The sequence below is a fragment of the Balaenoptera physalus genome, assembly GCF_965194825.1.
Source record: "Balaenoptera physalus genome assembly, chromosome: 11".
NCBI lineage: Eukaryota > Metazoa > Chordata > Mammalia > Artiodactyla > Balaenopteridae > Balaenoptera > Balaenoptera physalus.
In genome coordinates this window covers 8,293,961-8,317,669 of record NC_138896.1, presented here as the reverse complement: position 1 = coordinate 8,317,669, position 23,709 = coordinate 8,293,961, and the positions used below count along the sequence as shown (strand labels likewise).

Here is a 23,709-nt window from a genome sequence, read left to right as displayed (position 1 = left end):
TCAGTGTTGCAGGAAGGCTAAGGGAATCAATCACCTTGGTGTTGAAACGTGAAGGGAATCGGTAGCCCAGCAGGGGGCGGTGGCGCTCAGAGCTATGGCCCTACCTGCTGGTTCAAACGGAGTCTTAGTCCTTTAAAGTTGAGTGTATGCTTTTCAGTCTTGACCCTTGTTGATGCTATTGCTTAAAAAAAAAAAAGTGGGACGAATATGAGAGAACGCAAATCAAGCCAAAATCCCAGGTACTAGTACTTTTAAAGTAACAGCACTTTTTCACTTGAATTGTATTTTTTAAAAATTACATCCTTAAATAAGTCATGGGGATGTAACGTACAGCATGGTGACTTCAGTTAATAATATACTGTATTGCGTATTTGAAAATTGCTAAGAGATTAGATGTTAAAAGTTCTCATCTCAGAGAAAAAAGTTCTGTACCTATATGTGGTGATGGTAAACTAGACTTTGTGATCATTTCACAATATATACAAATCATGTTGTACACCTGAACTAACAATGTTGTATGTCACTTGTACCTTGATTTTTTAAAAAGTTCCAAAAAATCATATTCTTTCCAAGTAAGCAACTAATGCAGAATAATTTGAATGCTAATCCCATAAAACTTAATACATAAATACTAACCTGATGTGGATAAGGCGAAAGAAACAACTTTTCATTGTTGGAATTCATGCATCCGTCTTGTTTTTACCCTATTATTATTTTTAACCCAAAGCTTAAAAATTGTCATATTACAAACAAGAATTCTTACTAGAAAGTTCAGTACCCAGTGAAGATCATGCATTGTTTTAGACCATATGTCACATTATAGACAAGGTCTTATTAAAAGATTCTTTTCTCTTTCTCTCTTCAACATGTACACAACCAACAGACATACCGGAAAAAGCCAATGAAGAAAGATGGGGAAGAGCCACGTGCAGGGAAAGAAGTTAATGGTTTTTCCAAAGCCTACTTCACTGCAACAAATGGAATAACAAACAAGAAAGCACAATAAATGTTGAGTAAGACAAAGCATATATAAATAGCCTAACAGATTCGCTTGTTTTAAAGCAAAGACTGAATTGAAAGTTATATATGTTTTAGCATAGACTAATTTCTTTTGAGTTTATAAATCATTTGTACCCGGAGAATGTATTACTATATTGCTAATAGGTTAATCTGTTGACTGAATGCTTCCATCAGCAGTGAGGTGACAACTCTGCAGACCTCAGAACTGGTGCGACTTCTCTCCTTCCCGCACCAACCTAACCCCTCACCAGACACTGTCTTGATAAAGCCTTCTGCACCTACAAAGCCAGGACACGGGGAGCACTGTTTCTCACAGCAAATCTGCAAATAAGAAGTTAGAGTTTTGTTCAGATTAAAACGTTTAAAACAAAATGTTAATTGTCTTCTAAATACAGGGTATGCTCTAATCTATCTTCAGCAATAACTCTCAGTACGTAATCAGTCCATTTGTTCCTTTACGAATCAATCCCAGAAAATATTCAAATGGTCACATAAATGGAAAACCCAGCAGAACTTTTCTCTCTCGTCGGTCTCTGGAGTCTCAAGTTCCCACAACTACTCCTAATTCTCAACTTAGTGACATGGTAATAAAGTTTGTATTTTTTTTTTTTTTTTTTTTACTTTGAAGAAAAATCTTCTACCAAACCTTCATAGCTCAGGGGCTTGGGTAGGAGTAGTTCCTCAGTTTTAATTGGGTTTCCTTAATTATTCATATATTCACATCTACCTCCGATGTTAAGGTACCCCAGGTTAGGATACAGACACAATGCTCAGTTTTAAAAGTAGGATCTGACTTTGCCTGCCCATTTCCTTTCTGACAAGGACTGGAGTCCAGTGGGCCCTTTTTCTTAGAATGATATGTCACTGGACTATTAATAAATCAGAATTTAATAGAGCATTGGGGGCAAAACAGACATTGAACTTGCCGACGATTTCTCATGAGCCTCCTTTTGAGTATTATCCCCAAATACCTGCTATCACTCTTTGCAGGTTAAGTTTTTGAAAATAAATAGGAAGAAAAAGAGGGCTATGGGAAGGTTCCGGCACCGAGCCACGGGCTGGGAACGAGCCACAACAAAAAGCACCAGTTTGGCTATCTCGGCACTTCCTTTCCCTGCTCCGAGTAACACGAGCTCCGCTGAGAAGCACGAGAGTAGAGGAAGGTTAGCAGGACCATCTCCCTTCTCCCAGCGGCGGGGCTATTATTTACTATTAAATTGTCCCAAGAATGGAAACTGAGGATATTTTCTGAAGATTTGATGAAGATTTATGCCCTATAAAACAAGATTTGCCAACTTTATCTTCTTCCTACCTTATTTTAAGAAGTTTTTAGGTCATAACATGGACATCAGAGGCTTAAGTGCCAGAAAGGCATTTTCACCATTGCCCCAACACATTACAGTCTGTTTCGGAACGACTTTGTCCTTTGGGGGGCATTTCTCTTTTTTAATGAGTATTTGGAAAAAATTTTTAAACTACAGGAAAACAAACACACTGACTTCGGTACTGACACATACACTGACGAAACCAACTCGTTTCCTGTAAACGCCCCTTGGGATTCTGCTGCTCTGAAAGGTGACTGACCTTAGTCCCGTCTTCACGGTGAGGGCATGGTGCCCTGTAGCCCCTTCTCTGCCAGTTGACCCATTTCTACCGAACAGACATCTTCTGTCTGATGCCCCCTCACTCTTGGATCCTTCTAAATAGCTTTCTAAAACTGACTTGCTTTAGGGTGCTTAATCCCCGCTTCCATCACATCATACCTGCACGGTTATACGTCTCGTTCTCTCCCAGAAACTCACTTTAAAACAAGGGCTCGCTTCGAGCATGGCTCAGCACTCCTCTGTGACCAAACCCGTGACAGACTGAGGACGAAGCACCCTGGAGCAGCTGGGCTCTACTTCAGTTTTAGGTCTCAGACATGAGCTAAAATCTGTTACCAAAGTGCACTCACCGCAGGTAAAAATGAGACTCAGAAGACAGACATCACTGGTCAGTCACTGGCTCCAGCTTATTTTTAATCGTCAGTGAGGCCCTGGGCTCACCAGTTGGCCTCATACCTGCAGTTCTGGATGCACTGATGGGCTTCATATCTGCACAACAAGGAGGGAAGCACCCTTCAGCCGAAGGAGAAAGCCCAGGCAGCTGGAAACCTCTCTGATCACAGGGAAAAACTTGGTTAGTTTACACTTTCAAGCTCAGTTTGGCTAGAGGTTTCAGGATGCTTATTTCCAACTTGGTCTTTAATTCTAGAGAAGCTTAATGAAACACTTATTGCCTTAAACCATTCAAGGGCTGGTAAAAAATACAGAGCTGTATAAAGTCTTAGTCACAAAAATTGCATCAGGTAAATATCTTCACCTGTTTCTAAGTTACAATTTTAAACAAAATGTTTACTTTTAATGTGATTTTCCTAAAGCAAAGCTTTAAAAAAAAAATCTGTATAATTTGTTAAGAAAAAAAAAAAGTTTTTTCCCCAAATAAATTTCCTCTTACTCATAGGTATGAAAACATTTAAATGAATATTGTAAGCATATATGTTGCTAATTCCAATTTTTTTAAGTAACAAAATGGAATGTTTACTTTCAACCCATTGAAATTATATACTGAACTATTTAGGCATACTGTGCAGGGGGGAAGTCCTCTCCATTAGAGAAGTATTTTTAAGTATTTTAAGTTTACTGTGATGGACCACTAGCACTTTGTATAAGAGACCAGTCTAGTTCTTTCCAGTATTTCCATATCATTTTATGTTTCTGGGGACTTCCTTATTTGGAAAATAAGGATATCACTTTTTTGGTTTTCCTTTGAAAATACTTATATGTTAAGATCATAGTATCGTGATTGGGGCAGCCGGGGAGGCAGGAGAAGCCATTTTTCTTTGTAGATAAAAAGCATTCTGTATAATTGTTGTATAATAAATTGATTTGTACACTAAAGTATGTTGTGATTCTTTTTGTTTGGTTCAAAGAAGTTAAAATGTGTTCTGCATGCTGTTCCAAGTGACCTATTACTCAGGAATTTTTTAAAGTGACATTTTAGCAATTAATTTTAGATGTTTAATTCATTTCAATAAGCAGTGGGCTTTTATGTAACATTGTTACCTTTACGTAGTATTCATATACCAAGTTAAACTATTTCAGAAAATGGTCATTCATAAGGAAAAGTTAAGACCAGTTAGATAAGCAGAGGATATAAAGGTTATCACAAAAACCGCTTTACAGGGTAACCCAGGGAGGATCACTGGATTGGGTGAAGAGATGATGAGATTAGGCACAAACAACGTGGTGCCATGCTCCGCAGCCCTGGACTCTCCTGTTGCAGAGACGGGCAGACAGGAGGCCACCGCAGCTCGGGAGTAGGCATGTGAGCTGAGGCTTGACCTTGGTGAAGCCTGGCAGAGACTTAAGAGCATGGAGCAGATCACAGATTGGCAATTGGCATAGTCGACGCCTAGAGCAGAGGTTTAATGTGACGTTGAGAACAAACACACAGAATGGTACAAAAAAGGGCTCAAAGTCTGCTTATAAGTAGCTTAAAGTCCTGGATAGTAACGAGGATGGGGCAGAAAATACTGAAGATCAGGAGGGGAAGAGGGAGGGGGAGGTGGCCCTGACGAGGGGAAACTTCATCTTACCTCTGAATGGGGGCTAAAGAGCCTCCCTCTTAATCTACTGGGATTTCATTATTTTAAACAACGGGTGGAACCAATTCAATAAAGCACAGTAACTGTCGTTGCAAACTAGAAGCTGCTTATACATGATAAACGTTCACCTAAATAAGTTTTAGTGTCTCCGTATAAAGGAAAATTCAGTGTGTTTTTATTATTAAATTTATTTTATTACTACTTAAATTCATTATTTAGGCTTTCTTCAAAATCAAATTACATTCACATTAAAGAAGAGTTCTACTCCAGGGCAGGTAAAGAAATAATCACTCTTATGACCCCTAAACTACACTCACCTAAAATATCCCTTGACCTTCAGTAACACATGACTTTCAGTCATGGGGAAAAAAAAAAAAAAGCTACTGATTTGTAGGTCATTTTTCTGTCTTGAGAAGCTGCGCTGAGGGAACGCTCGGATGACACTAAGAGGACGAGTAAATCTGAAAGTCATACCCTCACTGAGCGCTCTGTAAACGCAGTCAGTATGGCTCTTACGGGCAGCCCACGGGGAGCCCATTATGACACCATCTGAGGCCAAATCCCACGTGGGGCCCAGCTGGCGTGAGGCTCAGCACAGCCCTCGTCGGCGCTCTCCAAGCTCCGGCACGTACCGTGGCATTTGCATGCACCAGTCTGTTCCTTTGAGACGGGGCAGTGCTCTTGTGCTCGCCAGTTACCACCACGCAGCCTTTTACACTTGGCCTGTGAACCTAGCTGACCCCGGGAGGCACCTCAATTCGTGAGATCTGAGCACTGAAAAAAATTCTGCACAGTTTTGCCTGGACTGATGTCATGTACTTCGAGGGAAATGAACTTTCCCGTTGACTGTAACCCCAATGATAAATATTACAAGTGGCAAATTTCTCTGAAAGATTTAAGCCCTCTACCAAAGACAGTCCATGTAGAACTAGCCTTTACTTTTTTTAAAGCTAGTTTAATCCTATGGGCTTTTATAGACTCTACTAGAAATAGTAATGTTCAATTGCAAAGCTCATCAACTCTACCTTCCCAGTGCTGTATATTACACTCGGGATACAGAAGTGACCCAGATGAAATATGTGCCCTTAGAGTTCATAGTCTGGTAACGTAGATGGAGAAACATTTAATTATAAAACAACAGAAGTACTGAAAACAGCTTACCTCGAAAACTTTCCCAAAGGAGACAGTGCCTGAGCTGTCTTGATGGGTGAGCAATTCTCCAAATAGACAAGGAGAAAACTTTGTCCAAGGAAACTCCAGAGGTTAAACACCCAGGACTCTAAAGGGAGTCACGATCCCCTCCGCAATGGTGAGGCACTTCCTCCAGTGCCCCCCACGTGCCAGGTGTCGCACTAGGATTTGGAATAGAATGGTGAAGAGATCAGACAAGGTCTCTGCTCAAAGAGCTCTCGTCCAGTGGGCACCCCCTAGAGGGAAAACGGGGGTTAACACAAAATGGTAAGAATGTGCTGTTTATGCTGTTAAACATGTCAGGATTCAGTCTCCCCTCATTCACGTGGGGAACCAAAGATGAATGCTGAGGCCACTCTTTATTCCTGATTCAGCTCACACCACCGTGCTACTACTCCTGGCTCGAGAAAAATGACCAAGACAACTGAAACACCATCACCGAGTGAGAGTAATCACACTTCTGAAGTCTATTTGAAGTTTTATTCTTCTTTTGATAACCAAAAAAACCAAATAAACTATTGCACTGTTTATTAGTGTCCAAGCTGAGAAGCAGAACCACTAGGTGATACCCACATATATCCCTTGTAAGGTCAAGAACTTGACCTTACACAGCTGTGGGAGTGATTAAGCAGCCTCTGTAAGGCTGTTGTCATCAGGTCTGATGTTGGAGCTTGAAGTCTACACAGCAGTCAGGAAGTGGGGATAGATACGGAGTGGGGAAGACCGAGAGCAAGCCCTGAGCTGGAGCTCCCGAGGACAGACTGCCAGCCTAGCTGCCTCTGACCTTGGGGATGAGGGTGACCTGCAAAAGCTAGGGCCTGTGTCACAGAGCTATGCACACACCTGGCCCAGAGGAGGAGCTGACAGAGGATCAGGGGAAGGCAGAGTAGCTGCAGGCCCAGCATCTGCCTTAGGGCACTGAGGGCAGTCAGCAGACAGGCCACAGGGCACGTGCACACAAAATGGCAAACCCGTTACTCTGCCCTGCAAGCCTCCCGCTGGCCTCTCTCTGTGGCCCACTCTCACCAGAAAGGTACAGGAGCAGGGATCCTGGGAAATTCAGGTCAGCCTAGCCGACACATTACAAAGCCACCGTGTCCCGTTATAAACAATTAAAAATGCCTGTGCCACATAAAGAAAGAAACCCAGTGACCCAATGGAAAAACCAAAAGGCAAGCCCCTAGCTTACCTGAATTCCTGGTAAGAGGGGTTTCAGCCAATAGTGACCAGTGCTCTGGAACACAGACGGCATTTGTTTCTCTATTATCAGGTCAGTAATAATGACCATATCATAAATGGGAGAATCAAATGATTAAATGACCAGAAACATAAAAGCCTGACCAAGTACAGCTGGGCCTCCTGCTCAATAGATCCTGGTCCACGTGGCAACAAGTTTTTCCAGCTTTCCTTGACCAAAGGCAAAGCTGAGTTTCTTTCATGTTGGAGATTTACTGCTTTATTTAACATACTAGTTTTCTAGCACCAAAATTCCAAACTGACACTTATTATCCACATAGTCTAACCACTCCGACCCCCTGCCCACCTTTCTGACACACACACACACACACACACTTCATTCCTTAGGCTCCTTGGAGAGGTCTCAGCTACACTGGTTTTGAGACACTGGTATTAGTCAGGATTCTCCAGAGAAAGAGAACCAATAGGATATACATATAGATATCCTGATATACAAAATATATGTATAAATAAATTATAGATGGGGGAGAGATATTTTTCAGCAATTGGCTCCCCAAATTGTGGGAGCTGGCACGTGTGAAATCTGCAGGGCTGGCCAATAGGCTGGAAACTCAGGCAGAATTTCTATGCTGCAATCTTGAAACAGAACTGCTTCTTCCAGCAACCTCAGTCTTTGCTCTTAAGGCCTTCAACTGATTGAACGAGGCCCACCCACTTTATGGAGGGTAATCTGCTTTACTCAGTGCACTAAGTTAAATGTTAATCACGTCTAAAAACGAAGTTAATTAAACACTTTTATACTCTATAAAGCTTACAACAATATACTAAAACGTACCTCATTAAAAAATTTTCAAGAAAAATGATGACAAATTGGGGTTGTAAAGATTGCTTTAGGCTGATTAAACTATAAATGAGCTATATTATGTAACTTAATTATATAATGTATAAGCTGGTTTTCAGTCTACAGTCTTTAATTGTATTTATCGAATCATGAGCAAAGTTACTTTGTAGATGGCCTGAACTTATGTAGGTTTCATTTTCCTAAAATAAATTCACTCAACTGTATATACAACTTCATGCACCAGACTTTATTAGAGCATTTAGTAATTACTGAAAGATGAATATTTCTCCTCTGCTAAAGCTGGTAGTTTTGTTAAAGTTCTACAGAAACTAGAATATTTGCAGATCAAATGAAAGAGTAACTATTTCAAAATACAACACCATTTTCATCTAAGCTATGAAAATAAAAGTAAACCCTCCCTTAAAGAGATATACTAAGTAGTATATATACAGATGCTGAGGTTTCCCTGCCCCCAAATAACTTGAAGACACTTCTCAAAAATCAATTTTACTTTAAAAAATCATTTAAAAAAAAAGCAAATCACTCCAAGTTGCTAAACATCCTGAATTTCCTATTTTCTGACCAAATTTTAATACAAAAGGTTAACCTTTGTAAACAAATGGACAAACTACCAACATATTACAGACTATTCCAACTTGACTGGTCTCAGGAATTCCGTTTGGAGTGAATGAGCACAGAGCATTAAGGCACCGCTGCTGTGGCCTGAGGTAGATTTATCTCCTTCCCGTGGCTCAGACTGGTGGAAAAGGAACAGGAGAACAGTAGTTAGTGGAGCCTGAACTATCCCCTTCCTGGTCTCTAGAACTCAGCAAGCCAACATGAATGTCACTCCTTTTCATCGACTCCATCCCTAACTCAGATATTCACTGAAGTTGCGTCTTACACAGCCACTGGAAGCTAAGATCAGTGCAATGGGGGAAACTGCCCGGGGTCAAAATCGCTCTCAAAATTCTCTTAAACATGTGCTGCTTTCAAGACACACATGCCATCTCCTGACAGTCTAATGCACTAGGTTATTCTTCCCTCTGGTGTTGGAGAAAAGACAGGTATTTCTTGGGTGAAGCACCAGATAAAGTGGCTGGGCGGGCTTTTGGGGCCACCTTGTATGAAAAAACTGCATGTTGTTAATAACCAGGTTGTCATTGAGCCCAGTTGGATGCTCACACAAGAGGTAGGTAGGAGCTGATGTCAACTGAGGCAACACAGTCTCCCATCCTCATGCAAACACTAGGGCGCATGCTCATTGAGAAGAATGGCAGACAGAATCACCTGTGCAATTTATTTCTCCATTTTTTCCTGTGTTCAGCACATATAATTTAATTTAGGCATGACTGACATTACTGGTTACCTATCCAACATCTGTTCTCCCCTTCTTCCTTATTAACAGAACCCCACTTTGCGGGAGGACGGTAATATGCTCAGTTAGATTCTTGCCACCCCAGATTCCCTTGTAACTAGGGAGGTTCACGTGACTCGACAAGATGGAGACAAAAGTCTATTGGTTTGGCTTCCATGAAATCTGTTTCCCTAATTTTAAAAAAAGGGGAGAAGGACTTCCCTGGCGGTCCAGTGGTTAAGACTCCACACTTCCACGGCAGGGGGCATGGCTTTGATCCCTTCTTGGGGAACTAAGATCCCACGTGCCACGTGGCACAGCCAAAAAAAAAAAAAAGGGAGAATAGATTCTAGTGGCACACGTCTTTTACCAAATCCTTCACCCATCCCCTTCTCCCTGCCTGGAGTAGAGAAGACATGCTTAGAGGCAGAGCTGCCATCCTGTGACCAAGAAGCCCAAAGCCCCACGAAGGATGGCAGAGCAGAAGGCTAGAAGAACCTGGGTCCCTAACGACCACTTAAAGCTGCTGTTTCAGCCCTCCCGGCTGCTGCTTACAGGGTTAAAATTAAATCCCTATTTGGTTTAGCCGCTGGAGTCTGATTTCTCTTACATATGACCAACTGTAACACGTACATTTAATTCGCATTTGATCCAATTCCCCACTAGGGCTGGGAATTCTAATATTCTTAGCCCAGATTAGTCTTTTACCCATATTCTCTTTTAGTACTATTCTGATTTGGAGATTTGTTATTTTTGTTTCCCCCAAATAAAATAGTAATGTCTTCCTGATAACAAAAGTCATTCAAGATATAGGTACAAGGGTATTCACTACAGATTTATTTGAAATAATTTAAAATAATCTGAATGTTCATCAATAGGAAATCACATGTATAAGTTGTAGTAGGCCCATAAGCTAGAATACTTTACAGTTATTAAAAAGATTAGCAGATCCTTACTATTGACTTGGAAAGGAATCCTACTTCTGCTACTGAGAGAACAAAGGAAGAGCAATACTCATAATATTTAGTATATCATTTGTCACTTAAAATATACATAATTAAACTTATAAAGAGATTTGTATATATCCTTACATAAACATAGAGAAAATATCTAGAAGAACATATACTAAACAGTAAGGAGATAGTTCTCTCTGGATCATAGAGAAGAGGGAGGGTTGGGGAGAGGGGAAAAAGTTCACTCTTACTTTATAAATGTTATGCTGTTTAAGTTTATTACACAAAAGTAATTTATATCTTGCACTAAATTCTAAAAACACAGAACAGCCTATATAGAAAGTAAAGTCACCTAAAATGTCACCACACAGAAATAACCACAGATGACATTTTGATGAATGTCTTCTAGAATCTAGACCTCTTACTACATATGCATGTACCCACACGCTCTCATCCTCTGCAACACCACCCCGTCCTTGGACAATTCTTTCTTGCCCTCTTCTTTTTTTTTTTTTATAAATTTATTTATTTTATTTATTTATTTTTGGCTGAGTTGGGTCTTCATTGCTGTGCACAGGCTTTCTCTAGTTGCGCTGCGTGGGCTTCTCATTGCGGTGGCTTCTCTTGTTGCGGAGCACAGGCTCTTGGCACACGAGCTTCAGTAGTTGTGGTGCACGGGCTTCGTTGCTCTGCAGCATGTGGGATCTTCCCGGACCAGGGCTTGAACCCGTGTCCCCTGCACTGACAGGTGGATTCGTAAACACTGCGCCACCAGGGAAGCCCTCTTGCCCTCTTCTGCTGGCTTCCTCTCCCTTATCAAACTTCAACACACTGGAGCAGCCCAAGAATTCTGTCCTGGAACAACTGCTCTCTACAACTGGTCCCTAAGTCAACTCATCCAGTCTCGTGCTCAAGCCCCTCTGCCGTGAGTTTCAGTCCTGAACTTCCAGTTACCCACCTGACAACTCCATCCAGACGCTGAAGTCACAAATCAGATGTATGTGTCAAATCAAGTCTTCAATATCTATCCATATCCTCCTCCTCCCCCTACCCATAAAACCAGACCTTTCCTAGTCTTCAGTATTTCCTTACATGACACCGATTTCCACCTCGCTGCTCAAGCCCCAAGCTGGAAGTTGCCCTTAATCCTGCTGTTTCCCCACCCACCACATCTAACCCACCAGCAACCCTTCCAGCTCCATGTGCCCCGGCACCTTGATCTGACTCCCCACACCAACACACACACGCCCTTGAGAACGGACAGTCCTTTACTTTTATCCCTTTCATTGCAATTAGAATCTAATCCAGTGTCCTTACTGTGGCCTGCAGGGCCCTAGGTGACCACCAGCACCCACGCACCGGTCTTCTGACCTCATCTTATACCGCTACACCCTCAGTCCTTTTGTTTGGCCCTCACTGAATTCCTAGGACATACCAAGCTGCTTACGGCCTCAGACATCCCGTCCATTTCCTCCGAAGTGCTCTTGCCCTGCTCTCCCACCAGTGGCTCCATCTCACCCATCAAGTTTGAATGCAAATTTCACTTCCTTCGGAAGGTTTCACTTGACTCTCCTCTTTCCATACTATCAGATTCTCTCACCTCACACTTTTTTCCTTCTTAGCCTTTACCACTATCATGAATTCTTATCTGTTTAATTGTTTACCCTCTACCTTCCTACTAGAATGTACTCCCTATGAGGTCAAGGACCTCTTGCCTATTGTTCTACCCTCAGGATCTAAGACAGTACCTGGTACCTAAAAGACTCAACAGTTCATTGAGTGAGTGAACATATGAACATATGCACCCTCATCTAACATTAAAAACACATGGGGGGCTTCCCTGGTGGCACAGTGGTTAAGAATCCGCCCGCCAATGCGGTGGACACGGGTTCGAGCCCTGGTCTGGGAAGATCCCACGTGCCGTGGAGCAACGAAACCCGTGCGCCACAGCTGCTGAGCCTGCGCTCTAGAGCCTGTGAGCCACAACTACTGAGCCCACGCGCCACAACTACTGAAGCCCGCGTGCCTAGAGCCCGTGCTCTGCAACAAGAGAAGCCACTGCAATGAGAAGCTCGTGCACCACAATGAAGAGTAGCCCCCGCTCGCCACAACTAGAGAAAGCCACGCACAGCAACGAAGACCCAACACAGACAAAAATAAAATAAATTTACTTTAAAAAAGTGTAAATTGGTACAATCTTTAAAAAAAAATAAGTGGGATTTTGTTATAGAAGCTGCTTTGCAACAAGCTTTTACTTTTTACTCATGTTGAACATCTTTCAAGTCAATATGATCTAAGTCATTCTTTTTGATGGCAACATGGTATATCACATGAATGTATCAATCTACTTAACCAAACACTAGCTGGGCATCTAGATACCTTCCAATATCTCCCTATTAGGGTAGTTTGTAATACATGTTGGTCTACATGTCTCTGCACAGTCCGATTTCATCTTTAAGGTCATTTCCTAGAAGTGGAATAACTGCTGTGTCAGAAATCTCAAATCACAACTTTGGACACTGAGGAGTTTTTAGAAAATCACCCACTTCATTTACTCTCAAATAAAATGAAATGGAACACATGTTTTCAAAAAAGAAATACTAAATTCTTTAAGGTAAATGAAATTGCATTCTTATTAAAATGTATTTGGATATGGTCTACTTAGGGAACATAATTCCGACCTCTAGCTTGAAGAAAATCTCAAAGTTGGTATCTGCTCAACAAGCCCCGTTATTAAATGCTGTAGGAATGAACAAAATAGTATTCAAAGAATCTAGTTGGGTGGGAGGGTGGTTGTCCTTAAAGTGACTGTGTCCCAAAACAGAAGAGGTGGCAGTTGCTCTACACATTCCATATTTATTTACTCGGTGGGCCTGACAACACTGCCAGAAAGCTCTTGGAGTGGTAGCCCCATGAGCCACTGGCCCATCCGGGAAGCATTAGGGATCCCAGTGGCAATTCTATAAACTCTCTCCTTTAAAAGTCTCTCAGAGTCAATCCTGTCTGGTTTCAAATCCCTTTTTGCCTTCGTAACTGCAAAAAGACAGCCGTTGTCACCCACACTGTCATCCGTTCTCACCAGCTGCTGGTTGTACATCTCCTCCTCCAATCTACTCCCCTTCCCCACCCTCCTGAGCTCCTCCTCTCTAGCCCCTACAGCTCAATCTCTTGACAACAAATTCCCCAAAATCCTCAGCCTCTTCCTGGAAGAAAATACCTCCTTGCCTCCTTCTTTTAACTAAAATGTGACTGACTTCTGATGGTACCACCCACGATCATAAGTGAGATTATTCCATGGGTCTCTCTGCAATTTTTCTTGTTTTGGTATTGCAATGCAAGATTTATTTTAAAAAATTGAGAATTTTTATTCTCCTATGTGCTAGAATAGTTTCAACAACACTAAAGTTATCCCTCTTTAAAGGACCGGTAGAATTCCTCTGTGATGCAATCTGGACCATACACATGTTTGTAGGGAAGTTCTTTAACAACTTTATTTCTTCTATGAATATTTGCCCATGTTTTCACATCTGTTTAGAAGTCTGTTTTATTAAATTGTATTTTTCTGGAAAATTGTCCATTTTTCCAGGTTCTCATCAAAACTTGGAGGTGTGTGGACAACTGAAAGTTAAAATGTTAACAAATGAACTCTAGCTTCTGCTCCAGCCACACTTCCCTCCCCAGTCTTCCTTCTCTCTCTAAGTGGCAGCACCATCCAATTGCTAGAAGACAGCAACCTAGGAGGCATATCCCTGACTCTCCTTCCTTTACCTACTGCTTCCATCTGTCAGTAATTTACTAATTCCAGCTCCCAAACGTATCTGGAGTCTCTCCATTTCTCACCCTCTCCAAAGGCCTCCAGTCAAGCTTTCCTCCGCTACTCTTCCTTCTTCCAATCAATTTTCAACATAGCAACTAGAAAGATTTTCTTACAATATAAATCAGATTATATCACCATCACACCCGATGCCTTTGCTCAAGCCCATCCATATTTTCCTTCACCCTTAGTATAAAATTCAAACTCCTCAGCATGGTCACAGAGGGCTTCCCTGGTGGCGCAGTGGTTAAGACTCCGCCTGCCAAAGCAGGGGACACGGGTTCGAGCCCTGGTCCAGGAGGATCCCACGTGCCGCGGAGCAACGAAGCCCGTGCGCCACAACTACTGAGCCTGCGCTCTAGAGCCCGCGAGCCACAACTACTGAAGTCTGCATGCCTAGAGCCCGTGCTCCGCAACAAGAGAAGCCACCGCAATGAGAAGCCCGCGCACCGCAACGAAGAGTAGCCTCCGCTCGCTGCAACTAGAGAAAGCCCGCGTGCAGCAACGAAGACCCAACACAGCCATAAATAAACAAACAAACAAACGTGGTCACAGAGAGTTAGTCATGCTCCCAGCTTCATTTCAAGTAACTGTCCCCCTTATACTACTATGATGCAAGAACTTTCAGTTTCTCAAAGATGTCAAAATTCTAGTGTGAACCTTTGGGACCCCTAAGGAGACTATGTTTCCAAAGGTTCTGTGAGGTCAAAACTATTTTGGTAATAATGTTACTAGTACTAAGACATTATTTGCTTTCTTCATTCTTCCTCTCTCACAAATGTACAGTGGAGTTTTCTAGAGGCCACGTGTTGTGTGGTGTCACAATGGATTGAATCCAGAAGCAGATATAAAGTCTTCTATTAAGCCAGACATTAAAGAGATTTGCAAAAACATAAAACAATGCTACTCTTCTCAAATTTCTTGTTTTGAAAAGTCTAATTATTTTTCATAAAAGTCTGTTATTTACATCAGTATGTAATGATTTATCACTGTTATTTTTAACTAAATACATTAAAAAACTCAGTCTCAATTTTTAATGTGGAAAATATTCACAGATATAACCCACAAAGCAAAAGCTCTCTGGGGATCCTCAATAAATTTTAAAAGTGTTAGGAGGTCTTATTCCAACCAGTTTAAGAACCATTCATAACCAACCATGGGCATTCAGTGAAGAGATTTTAAATGGATATCCACTTTCATCATGTATAATGGTACATGGAAGATGATGTGTGTATGAAAGAACTTTGAAAATCTATAGACTATGCTGTCATTATTATTCATTATGTTAACTGGAGTAAATAGCAGAATGGATAACTCAAATTTTGACAGTTTTTGTTGTTCTGGTTTGAAATGAACGATGTGATCAGAATTATACCCTTTTGGGGAGTTCCCTGGCGGACCAGTGGTTAAGACTCTGAGCTTCCAATGCAGGGGGCGAGGGTTTGATCCCTGGTCGGGGAACCACATGCTGCACGGTGTGGCCAAAAATAAATAAATAAATAAATATTTTGAAAGGAAAAAAAGAATAATATCCTTTTTAAAGCCACGTGACTTACATTTCTGTGATAAAAGCTGATGCTCAACTAGTAGAGAAAGCTTTAGCCATTATAACTTTATATAGGGATCCCTTTTGATTCAAGCAGGAAGAAAACACTAGAATTTCTCCCAGGGCACAGGCAGTGGAGTGAAGGGCTCCACTCTCCATTCCCCGACTCCCTACACTCTAGAAAGAGGAACAATGGTCCAAATGGATAGAAGCAGCAGCCTCAGAATATAACTGACTAATCACAGTGAAAGGAACGTGCAGCAAGATAAACCCATGTGTTGTTTTAAAATATATATATATGTTTAAAATATTTACATATATTATATGTAAGGTGTATAGAATATATTCTTTCAAGAACACAATTCAGTTTAAATGAAAATCAACTGTTCACACAGAAACCTCTATATTTTTCTTAAAATCTATTTTAATTTTTTAAAATATTGCTTAAAAAGAAAACACTTTGTATCAAAAAACACTGAAATTCGGATGATCTTTCCTGAGCAATATCCCAAGCCACGCCCTGTGCCCAGAGAGTGCCCCGGAAGTGGCTGGTTAGAAAAGACGCGGCTAATTAGCTACTTACGTAAGCTTTTACCAACATCGACCGCTCATGCTCTAGCTAAATGCCTCATACTTCCACTAAGATACTTCTAGAAAGAATGTTTGTTAAAAAATAAATAAATAAATACCTCAGCAGCTGCAGTTCACAGAATGATCTCAGATCATCAGACTGTTTCCCCCAAAATTCCTAAAATTGAACAAAAGGTTGGTTGGTTGAAGTGGTTGACAGTCACTCCACCCGGGAACAGATCCTCTTAAGTCACAGAGAATGTTCCAAACAAAAAGAACTTACCAGAACATCCTCTTCAAGGCGCTGCAGACCCCCAATATCCTCCTCAAGATTGCTCAGCTCTTGAAGAACGAAAGTGTGAAACTGTTCTAGTTTATTCAGTCTGACAAAAACAGAAGCAACGAATTTCACTGGGACCGCCTGGACCTGACACAAGACCTTCTTACTCTTCTGCAAAGATACTTCATATTTTTCTCTAGACGGTTCTTGTCTTAAAAATACACGACTCCTGGGCTTCCCTGGTGGCACAGTGGTTGAGAATCTGCCTGCCAATGCAGGGGACACGGGTTTGAGCCCTGGTCCAGGAAGATCCCACATGCCGCGGAGCAACTAGGCCCGTGAGCCACAACTACTGAGCCTGCGCATCTGGAGCCTGTGCTCCGCAACAAGAGAGGCTACAATAGTGAGAGGCCCGTGCACTGCGATGAAGAGTGGCCCCCGCTCGCCGCAACTAGAGAAGGCCCTTGTATAGAAACGAAGACCCAACACAGCCAAAAAATAATAATAATAATAAATAAATAAATAAAATAAATTTATTTTTAAAAAAAATACACGTCTCCTTTCTCTTCTTTCCCCTTGGAAATGTTGTTTGTTAGGGATCCCAAGTCCATAAACTTGTTTTGAACCCAACACTTACTTGCACAGATGTATCTGGTTTAAAAGTTTTATTAGGCAATCTGGTGCTTGCTTTGCAGTTTCTGAATAAAGTGGGCTCCTTCTGTACCTAAGCTAAACCATAACAATAACAAAATGAGCACGGTTGGGTTAAACATAACTACCCAAATCGGGTGTGGGCTTTGTATTAAAAAGATGTTGCCTGCACATAATATTCACAGCAAACATTATCACTAAAGAACTGTAATAAGACACCATGCCACACACTTCGTGTGTTACCTCAGGTTTGATACCCATAAAGGACAATAAGCTAAAAATAGTAAAACTTATATTCATGCTATTAATACACATATTGAATATCATGAACAAATTTCCATGATAAATTAGCTTACACTGGTATTGCAGAAAATAAGATTGGAGATCTTCCAAGTTAGTTCAATGAATCTATGTTAGGGTAAGATACTTTTCTCAAATGTGCTAATAGATAACTCAGTAGGGATTTATAAATAGTAGGACAAAATGGAGGGGATGGAAGTGGTTTCAAAGTTCACCTTGCAGGCAAGGTTTTGTGACAGCCTGTATGTGCAGTGTGTCTCAATTGGCCACCACTCAGCTGACCACCTGCCCACGGTCACCTCCTTCTTTGTCCCAGACACCTCTCTCATCCACATGGTCCCCCTGCCTTCTCTTCCTTGTCTATCACTGTGACCAAATCACTGCTTCCTGGTTGTCCAGTTTTCTGAGAATGCGATCAACAAAACAAAACCAAACCTTTCCATATAGGTCCATCTGGTCCCATGGTAGCAAATGGACATGGAATAGCTGTCTTATAAATATAAACCACAATTCACAAAGGCACTAAATTCAGTGACCACAGCTAAGACAAACCTACCTCCCCAGAGACTCAGGGACACCTTCACACAGGAAGGATAACAATGGTATTAATGAATATGAACCTGTTACTTTAAACACATAACGAGCTAGCTTTTCATTTTTAGTGGACCATTACCTCGTATTTTCTTTTCAGTTCTCTAGTGAAGTTTTCAAAGGTGGTGATCATCGCAGAACCTTTCAAGTTCTCTGGAATAACTTTTAAGGATGAAGTAGAAATGCCTTCTGAACAGGAAGAATAGAACATTAAATAAAACTAACAAAGGGCTCAAAATAGGTGTGCTCAGTCCACCCGCTGCCCAGAGCGTGGACAGTCATTTGGAAGCCCAGATGCGATCCACAGAAGCCCCACTGGCTGCCTGGCTGTGACCGCAGCAGGGCTGACTCTGGCCGTGACCCACCAGGCCAGCTTGAGCCAATAGTCCTCGGCGGATGCTTCATGCTGCTTCCCACCAAAACTCACTCTCTGGCAAGTGCTCATTTCATCCAAACTTTCCCAGCACTTTAAATCAGAGCAACTGATAGTACGTCTAAGAAGCAGGCTGAGGTGTTGTAAGAGGCTTTTCGGAGGATGTGATGGGTAGGGCATTTCTAGGGGCAATGCTGGCATAACAGCTTCTGGGTGCCAAGGAGTTTTACGAGGGCTCATGAGGGGTCTGGCACTGTTCTAAGGGATATGTATGTATCAACTCATTTAATTCTCACAAAATCCAAGTGAGATAGGCACTGTTAGTGCCCACTTTTAACACAGATATCACATAACTGGTGCAAGCTCACACTGACGGCTCCAGGATTGGAACCCAGGCTGCCTGGCTCTTAACCACAGTCCTCGAGTACCTTAGGGCTTCCAAATTTGCCTTCTTGGAGCCTTTTGTTTCAAAGTATCATAGTGTCACTCATCCAGAAGGCCAACGTCACATATGCAGCCTTTTCAGATCAGTCTCCTTCATTTGTACAGAGGGGATATTTCTAACTCAAAAATTTAGCTAATAATCATCACCTAAAGCAGAGGCCTGTAAATTTAAGAACACCTAGGCCCTGAAAATTGCCACAAAGAGTTAAGAGGCAGAAATCAGATTGCCAGGAGGAGATAATGCTTGCTTTTAGCTACCATTTGTGCAGCAATGCACTTGTCTCTGAAAGGACAATGTGCTTAGTTTTTAGGGTCCTGCAGCTACTATGATCTTAAAACTGTAACTGCCTTGTAATTCCCGTTGGGACATTCAGCGCTTACACATTTGCCACATTCTTGCTTGACCGGCTGGCTGGGCGCACAATGTTACCTGCCAAGTCTGTTTCTTCTGCCACTGAGGAAAGGCATCCTGGAGCGTCGCCTTCTTCCAATCGCGACTGTTTCCACTTAGCGAAATGACCATCTGCTCTGTCTAAAGGCAAGCGCAGTTTGCTGATAACCACACACGCGTTTCTTGGGTCCTAAATTTATCTTGCTCTCTTTTCACTAGTATCTAGCCTTGATGAGCAGCAAGCGAAACTCATTCCCTACTCGTTGCAAATTGCTTATCATTTGGCATGTTGACTAAGGACAACACAAGTATCAAAGCACTAAGTCTACTGGTGCCTGAAAGAGGACCCACGGGAACGTGCAATCCCTTTGATGAGCTCAGTAACATTCAGAAACACTCCCCTGAGCAAGATACAGGCTGCGTCAAACGAAAAGCAGTAATGGTTGGCATCAAAACCACTTCCAGGGGCTTCCCTGGTGGCGCAGTGGTTGAGAATCTGCCTGCCAATGCAGGGGACACGGGTTCGAGCCCTGGTCTGGGAAGATCCCACATGCCGCAGAGCAGCTGGGCCCGTGAGCTACAATTACTGAGCCTGCGCGTCTGGAGCCTGTGCTCCGCAACGAGAGAGGCCACGACAGTGAGAGGCCCGCGCACCGCGATGAAGAGTGGCCCCTGCTCGCCACAACTAGAGAAAGCCCTCGCACAGAAATAAAGACCCAACACAGCCAAAAATAAAAAATTAAAAAAAAAAAAAAAAAAAAAAGGCAGATGGTTGCTTTAAAAAAAAAAAAAAAAAACCACTTCCAGGGCTCTGGGCTAAAGAGCAAGGCGGCGAGGTTTCCAGGCAGACTGGCCCTTGGAAGCGCATCGGATCACCCCGCAGAGGGCGCCACCTGCTGGTGACACACGAGCTTCAGCACCGAACTGAGAGCTGCCTCATAAAGGAGCTCATCTTGGGTCCTCGCTAGCTCAAGTGACCGAGAGCCTCCGCTGATGAGATTTAAATACAGATTCTGTTTTCAGTTCAGCATTTACTAAACATTTTCTGTTTTAAAAAAATTGAAGTAGAGCTGCTGTACAATGTGAGATAAGCTACAGGTGTACAATACAATGATTCACAATTTTTAAAGGTTATATACTCCATTTATAGTTATTATAAAATATTGGCTATATTCCCCATGCTGTACAATATATCCTTGCAGCTTATTTTATACCTCATAGTTTGTACCTCTTACAGACTCACAGATATGGAGAAGAAACTAGTGGTTACCAGTGGGGAGAGGGAGGCAGGGAGGGGAAAGATAGGGGTAGGGAAATAAAAAGTAAAGTATCTTTTATTTTGATGTTCAGTTCACCCCAAACATGTCCTCACCCCATCCGGGCCCTCTGTCTTATCAGTGGCATCTTATCACTGTCAATAGTGCACTAGCACCAGGCCCGACTCCTGCTTTTTGCCACCCTCTTCTTTCCCACCATCAAGGCCTGAGGCTCTGCCTACAGAAAGAATCCATACCTCTCTGCATCCCCACACCGTGACTGTCCAAGGCCAGCTCCCGGGAGGAGCTCATCAGTCCCATCCCTTCAACTGTCATCCCCCAAATCCCTCTCTTGCCCGAGCTCTCTCAAGCAGCAAACCTGTGTTTCCAACTGCCTACCCAACATCTCCACTCAAAACCCACTCTTTTCCATTCCTCTCCACCCCAACTGCTCTTTCTGCCCCACCATACACTCAGCCCCGCCACACACACTTAACTGGGAAGACATCTGCTCTTCCCTCTCTCCTCCCACATCTAGCTAGTCACTATAGATTCTCCCCCTGAAAGTTCTGGAATTTAATTTCATGAATTTGCTCAATGAATATTTGAGTGTTATTATGTGCAGGGAGCTGGGCAAAATGGTGGGAAAGCAAAGAGGCAAGTTTCCCCTTCTGCGTTCCACTGCTCTACCCTGGTCTCCTTCCAGCTCCTCAGACCCTGGGCCACTCTCACCTCAGGGCCTTTGCACCTGCTGCTCTTCTGACTTGCAGCCTCCCCCCACACCCCCCGTAACTACACTAAGGTTTCCCCTGGCCGTCCAAACTAAAATTTCAACCCAACCTCCCAGCTCTTAAATCCCCTTCCCTGCTTAATTTTTACTTAGCCTCTATCACAATATAAAATACTACATATTTCACTTTTCTTGTGTATTATGTCTCCCCCACTAGAAGGTAAGGTCCAGTGAGGGCAGGTATGTTGTCTGTTTTGTTCACTAGAATATCTAACACGTAGGAAAGTGGCTGGTACATAGTAGATATCAGTAGACATTCACTGAATGAAAGAATGAATAAGTGAGTAAATGCTGCAGAATATCCAAGATTCTACAAAATAAAATATATCTTATATTGTAAAATAAGGATCTTAGTAAAACAAGAATGTATTCTAATTATCTTATACTAGCAGTGAGGGTAGAGATACAGGAATATCAAAAACCTCAGAGACCCAAATACGTACTACATAAATAACAAACTGAAATTAATAAAATTTAGCATTTTAAGATCTGCTAAAACTACCTTTTGGGAGGAACTGTAAAATACTAATTTTTAGAAATAGCACCATAGTAGGAAATACCAGTCATAAACATCAAAGTGACAGAAGGAAAAGAAAAAGAATTTTGCTATTAAAATTATGCAAAACAGAGAATAGTCAATGTTAAAATAGTTCATGCCCTGTGGTAAAACAGAAGATACATTTTTAAGAAAAATGAATAACTTAGGTTTAAATGTCAACTTAGATTATTTTCTATTAAAGAAACAAAAAGGAAATAGCAAAATGAGAGGTAAAACAAGAGAGATAATAAATATCTAATTGAGAGAAAAGGACGACCAAATGCAGAAAGAACTAAATTAATAATACCAGATATATAGACAAAATGATCATATATGAATGATGACCTTCATGGGACACCTCAGTTGCTTTTTTATAATAGAATTTTCATAAACTGAAAACTTCGGTAGAGGTCACATTCTCACTTGGAAAAGAAAGAGCCCACAACCAGCCTCTCTAATAAAAAAAATAAAATAAAATGAAAAGCATAAGAAAAACTCTCAGCTTTGAGAGGTGCAACTATCTCTTCTCACTGCTCTTACATTAGGTGTGTTCATTTGTTTGAAAAGTATGGGTGGATATTTTCTAGCGAGTTGCACTGTTTCAAGGCTAAATGATTTTTAAAACTCAAAGAAAGAATCCAGACACAGCACTGTCCTCTTCCAGCCTCAAAACAAATAGAGCTCATGCTTGAATCCCACATGGTGTCCATATCCCAGTCAGGGCCCAAAGAAACCACTTAGAAAGGATTCCAGTCAGCCCCAATTAGGCACCGATGAACAACTACTACGTTTCTTTACATTTCTTTCCTTGCTGCCTGTTCTGCCCCTTCCGGATTTTTTTTTTTCTCTTCTGACAACATATTTGTAGCAACAGCTCAAAGCATGGCCCTGAATTTTGATTTATCATGCTAATGTACCACCCGTGGAAAAGCAGGGCATCTGCTGGCACAGACAATATTTACCTTCAATGGAGAGACGAATCCAGGAACACTGTGTAAATAAGCTGGTTGCCCCCTGAATGAGCTGCTTGGAATTTGTGAACCTACTAAAGTCATCATCCAGATGGACCACTTCAGGGACATGGAAATAATTTGGCATAGAAAACCCTTTTTGAAGAGGCAATCTTGTTAAGTACTTTACCTGAAACAAAGGAATGGCTCTCCAGAGAGAACAGGGACCCCTAGGGAAATCAGTGCACTTGTTAAAGGATGCAGGTCCTAAGTGATGCAGTTGGCTCAGCTTTGTTTCCATGGTAACTGCATGCCTCTTTTAACCAGGACTTTTTGACATTCTCATAAAGGGGTTAAAACTATGAACACACAGCACTTCAAAAATGAACACAAGCAGTAAACACACTGTGGCTCAAACTAGAGTGATCTCAAATGAATGCTAACTCGTTTGTTGGTGGCTGGTAGAAGGAGTGTACTCTTGCTTTTGAACACAGCTCTCTTCATTGCCATGAAAATTGAAGACTTCTGCCATCTGAGGAGCTTCTGAACTTATTTTGGGCACAGGCTGTAGAGAATAATTTGGTGTCCATATTACATTTATTTACTCATACTTCTGATAAAACGGTTTTTAGTGTTACACAGAATCAACCCTATGATTAATAGCCAAGTTCTCCTAAGTTAAGGCATTTAAAAAAATCTTACTCTGAGGTGACACCCTGTGGCTTAAAATGATAAAGGCCAACAGCCTTCACTGGAGCGAGAATAGTCTTCTTTACCAAAATATCCTTCCTGTGGAGGCATTTTCCTAGCGCCAATTCCTTTGTTTTTTCTACCAATGTGTACTATGCCGAGAATATGAAAAATTAAAGACAATCTTTATTGCTGAATTCCTCAGTCTGACGGGGAGTACTGAAATATCTTTTGCCTGGATTAATGCATTTTAAAAATCAGTAAATCAATTAATAATACTTAGTTGTGACTATGTATAAAGGATTATTCAATATGGAATT

At 41.8% G+C, this 23,709-nt stretch overlaps 2 protein-coding genes across 7 annotated transcripts in view; one reads left to right on the top strand and one right to left on the bottom strand.

The window, feature by feature from the left end:
• ELOVL2 (ELOVL fatty acid elongase 2) overlaps positions 1-3,959 on the top strand; it is a 63,168-nt gene extending 59,209 nt beyond the window's left edge. For both annotated transcript variants that reach the window (XM_082413408.1, XM_082413409.1), the window contains one exon: positions 884-3,959. In XM_082413408.1, the coding sequence (XP_082269534.1) occupies positions 884-1,006 (123 nt within the window). In that variant the 3' untranslated portion in view covers positions 1,007-3,959. The remainder of the gene's footprint in view (positions 1-883) is intronic.
• SYCP2L (synaptonemal complex protein 2 like) overlaps positions 3,010-23,709 on the bottom strand; it is a 73,519-nt gene continuing 52,819 nt past the window's right edge. Inside the window, exons 26-32 of one of the 5 annotated variants that reach the window (XM_082413286.1) lie at positions 19,205-19,306; positions 18,040-18,146; positions 17,053-17,144; positions 16,419-16,518; positions 16,255-16,313; positions 5,828-6,093; positions 3,010-3,113 (exon numbers count right to left, since the gene is read on the bottom strand). In XM_082413286.1, coding sequence (XP_082269412.1) covers positions 6,048-6,093; positions 16,255-16,313; positions 16,419-16,518; positions 17,053-17,144; positions 18,040-18,146; positions 19,205-19,306 — 506 coding nt within the window. In that variant the 3' untranslated portion in view covers positions 3,010-3,113; positions 5,828-6,047. Of the gene's footprint in view, positions 3,176-5,827; positions 6,094-16,254; positions 16,314-16,418; positions 16,519-17,052; positions 17,145-18,039; positions 18,147-19,204; positions 19,307-23,709 lie in introns of those variants that run through there. The other 4 variants (XM_082413283.1, XM_082413284.1, XM_082413285.1 and 1 more) reach the window with 4 other exon arrangements.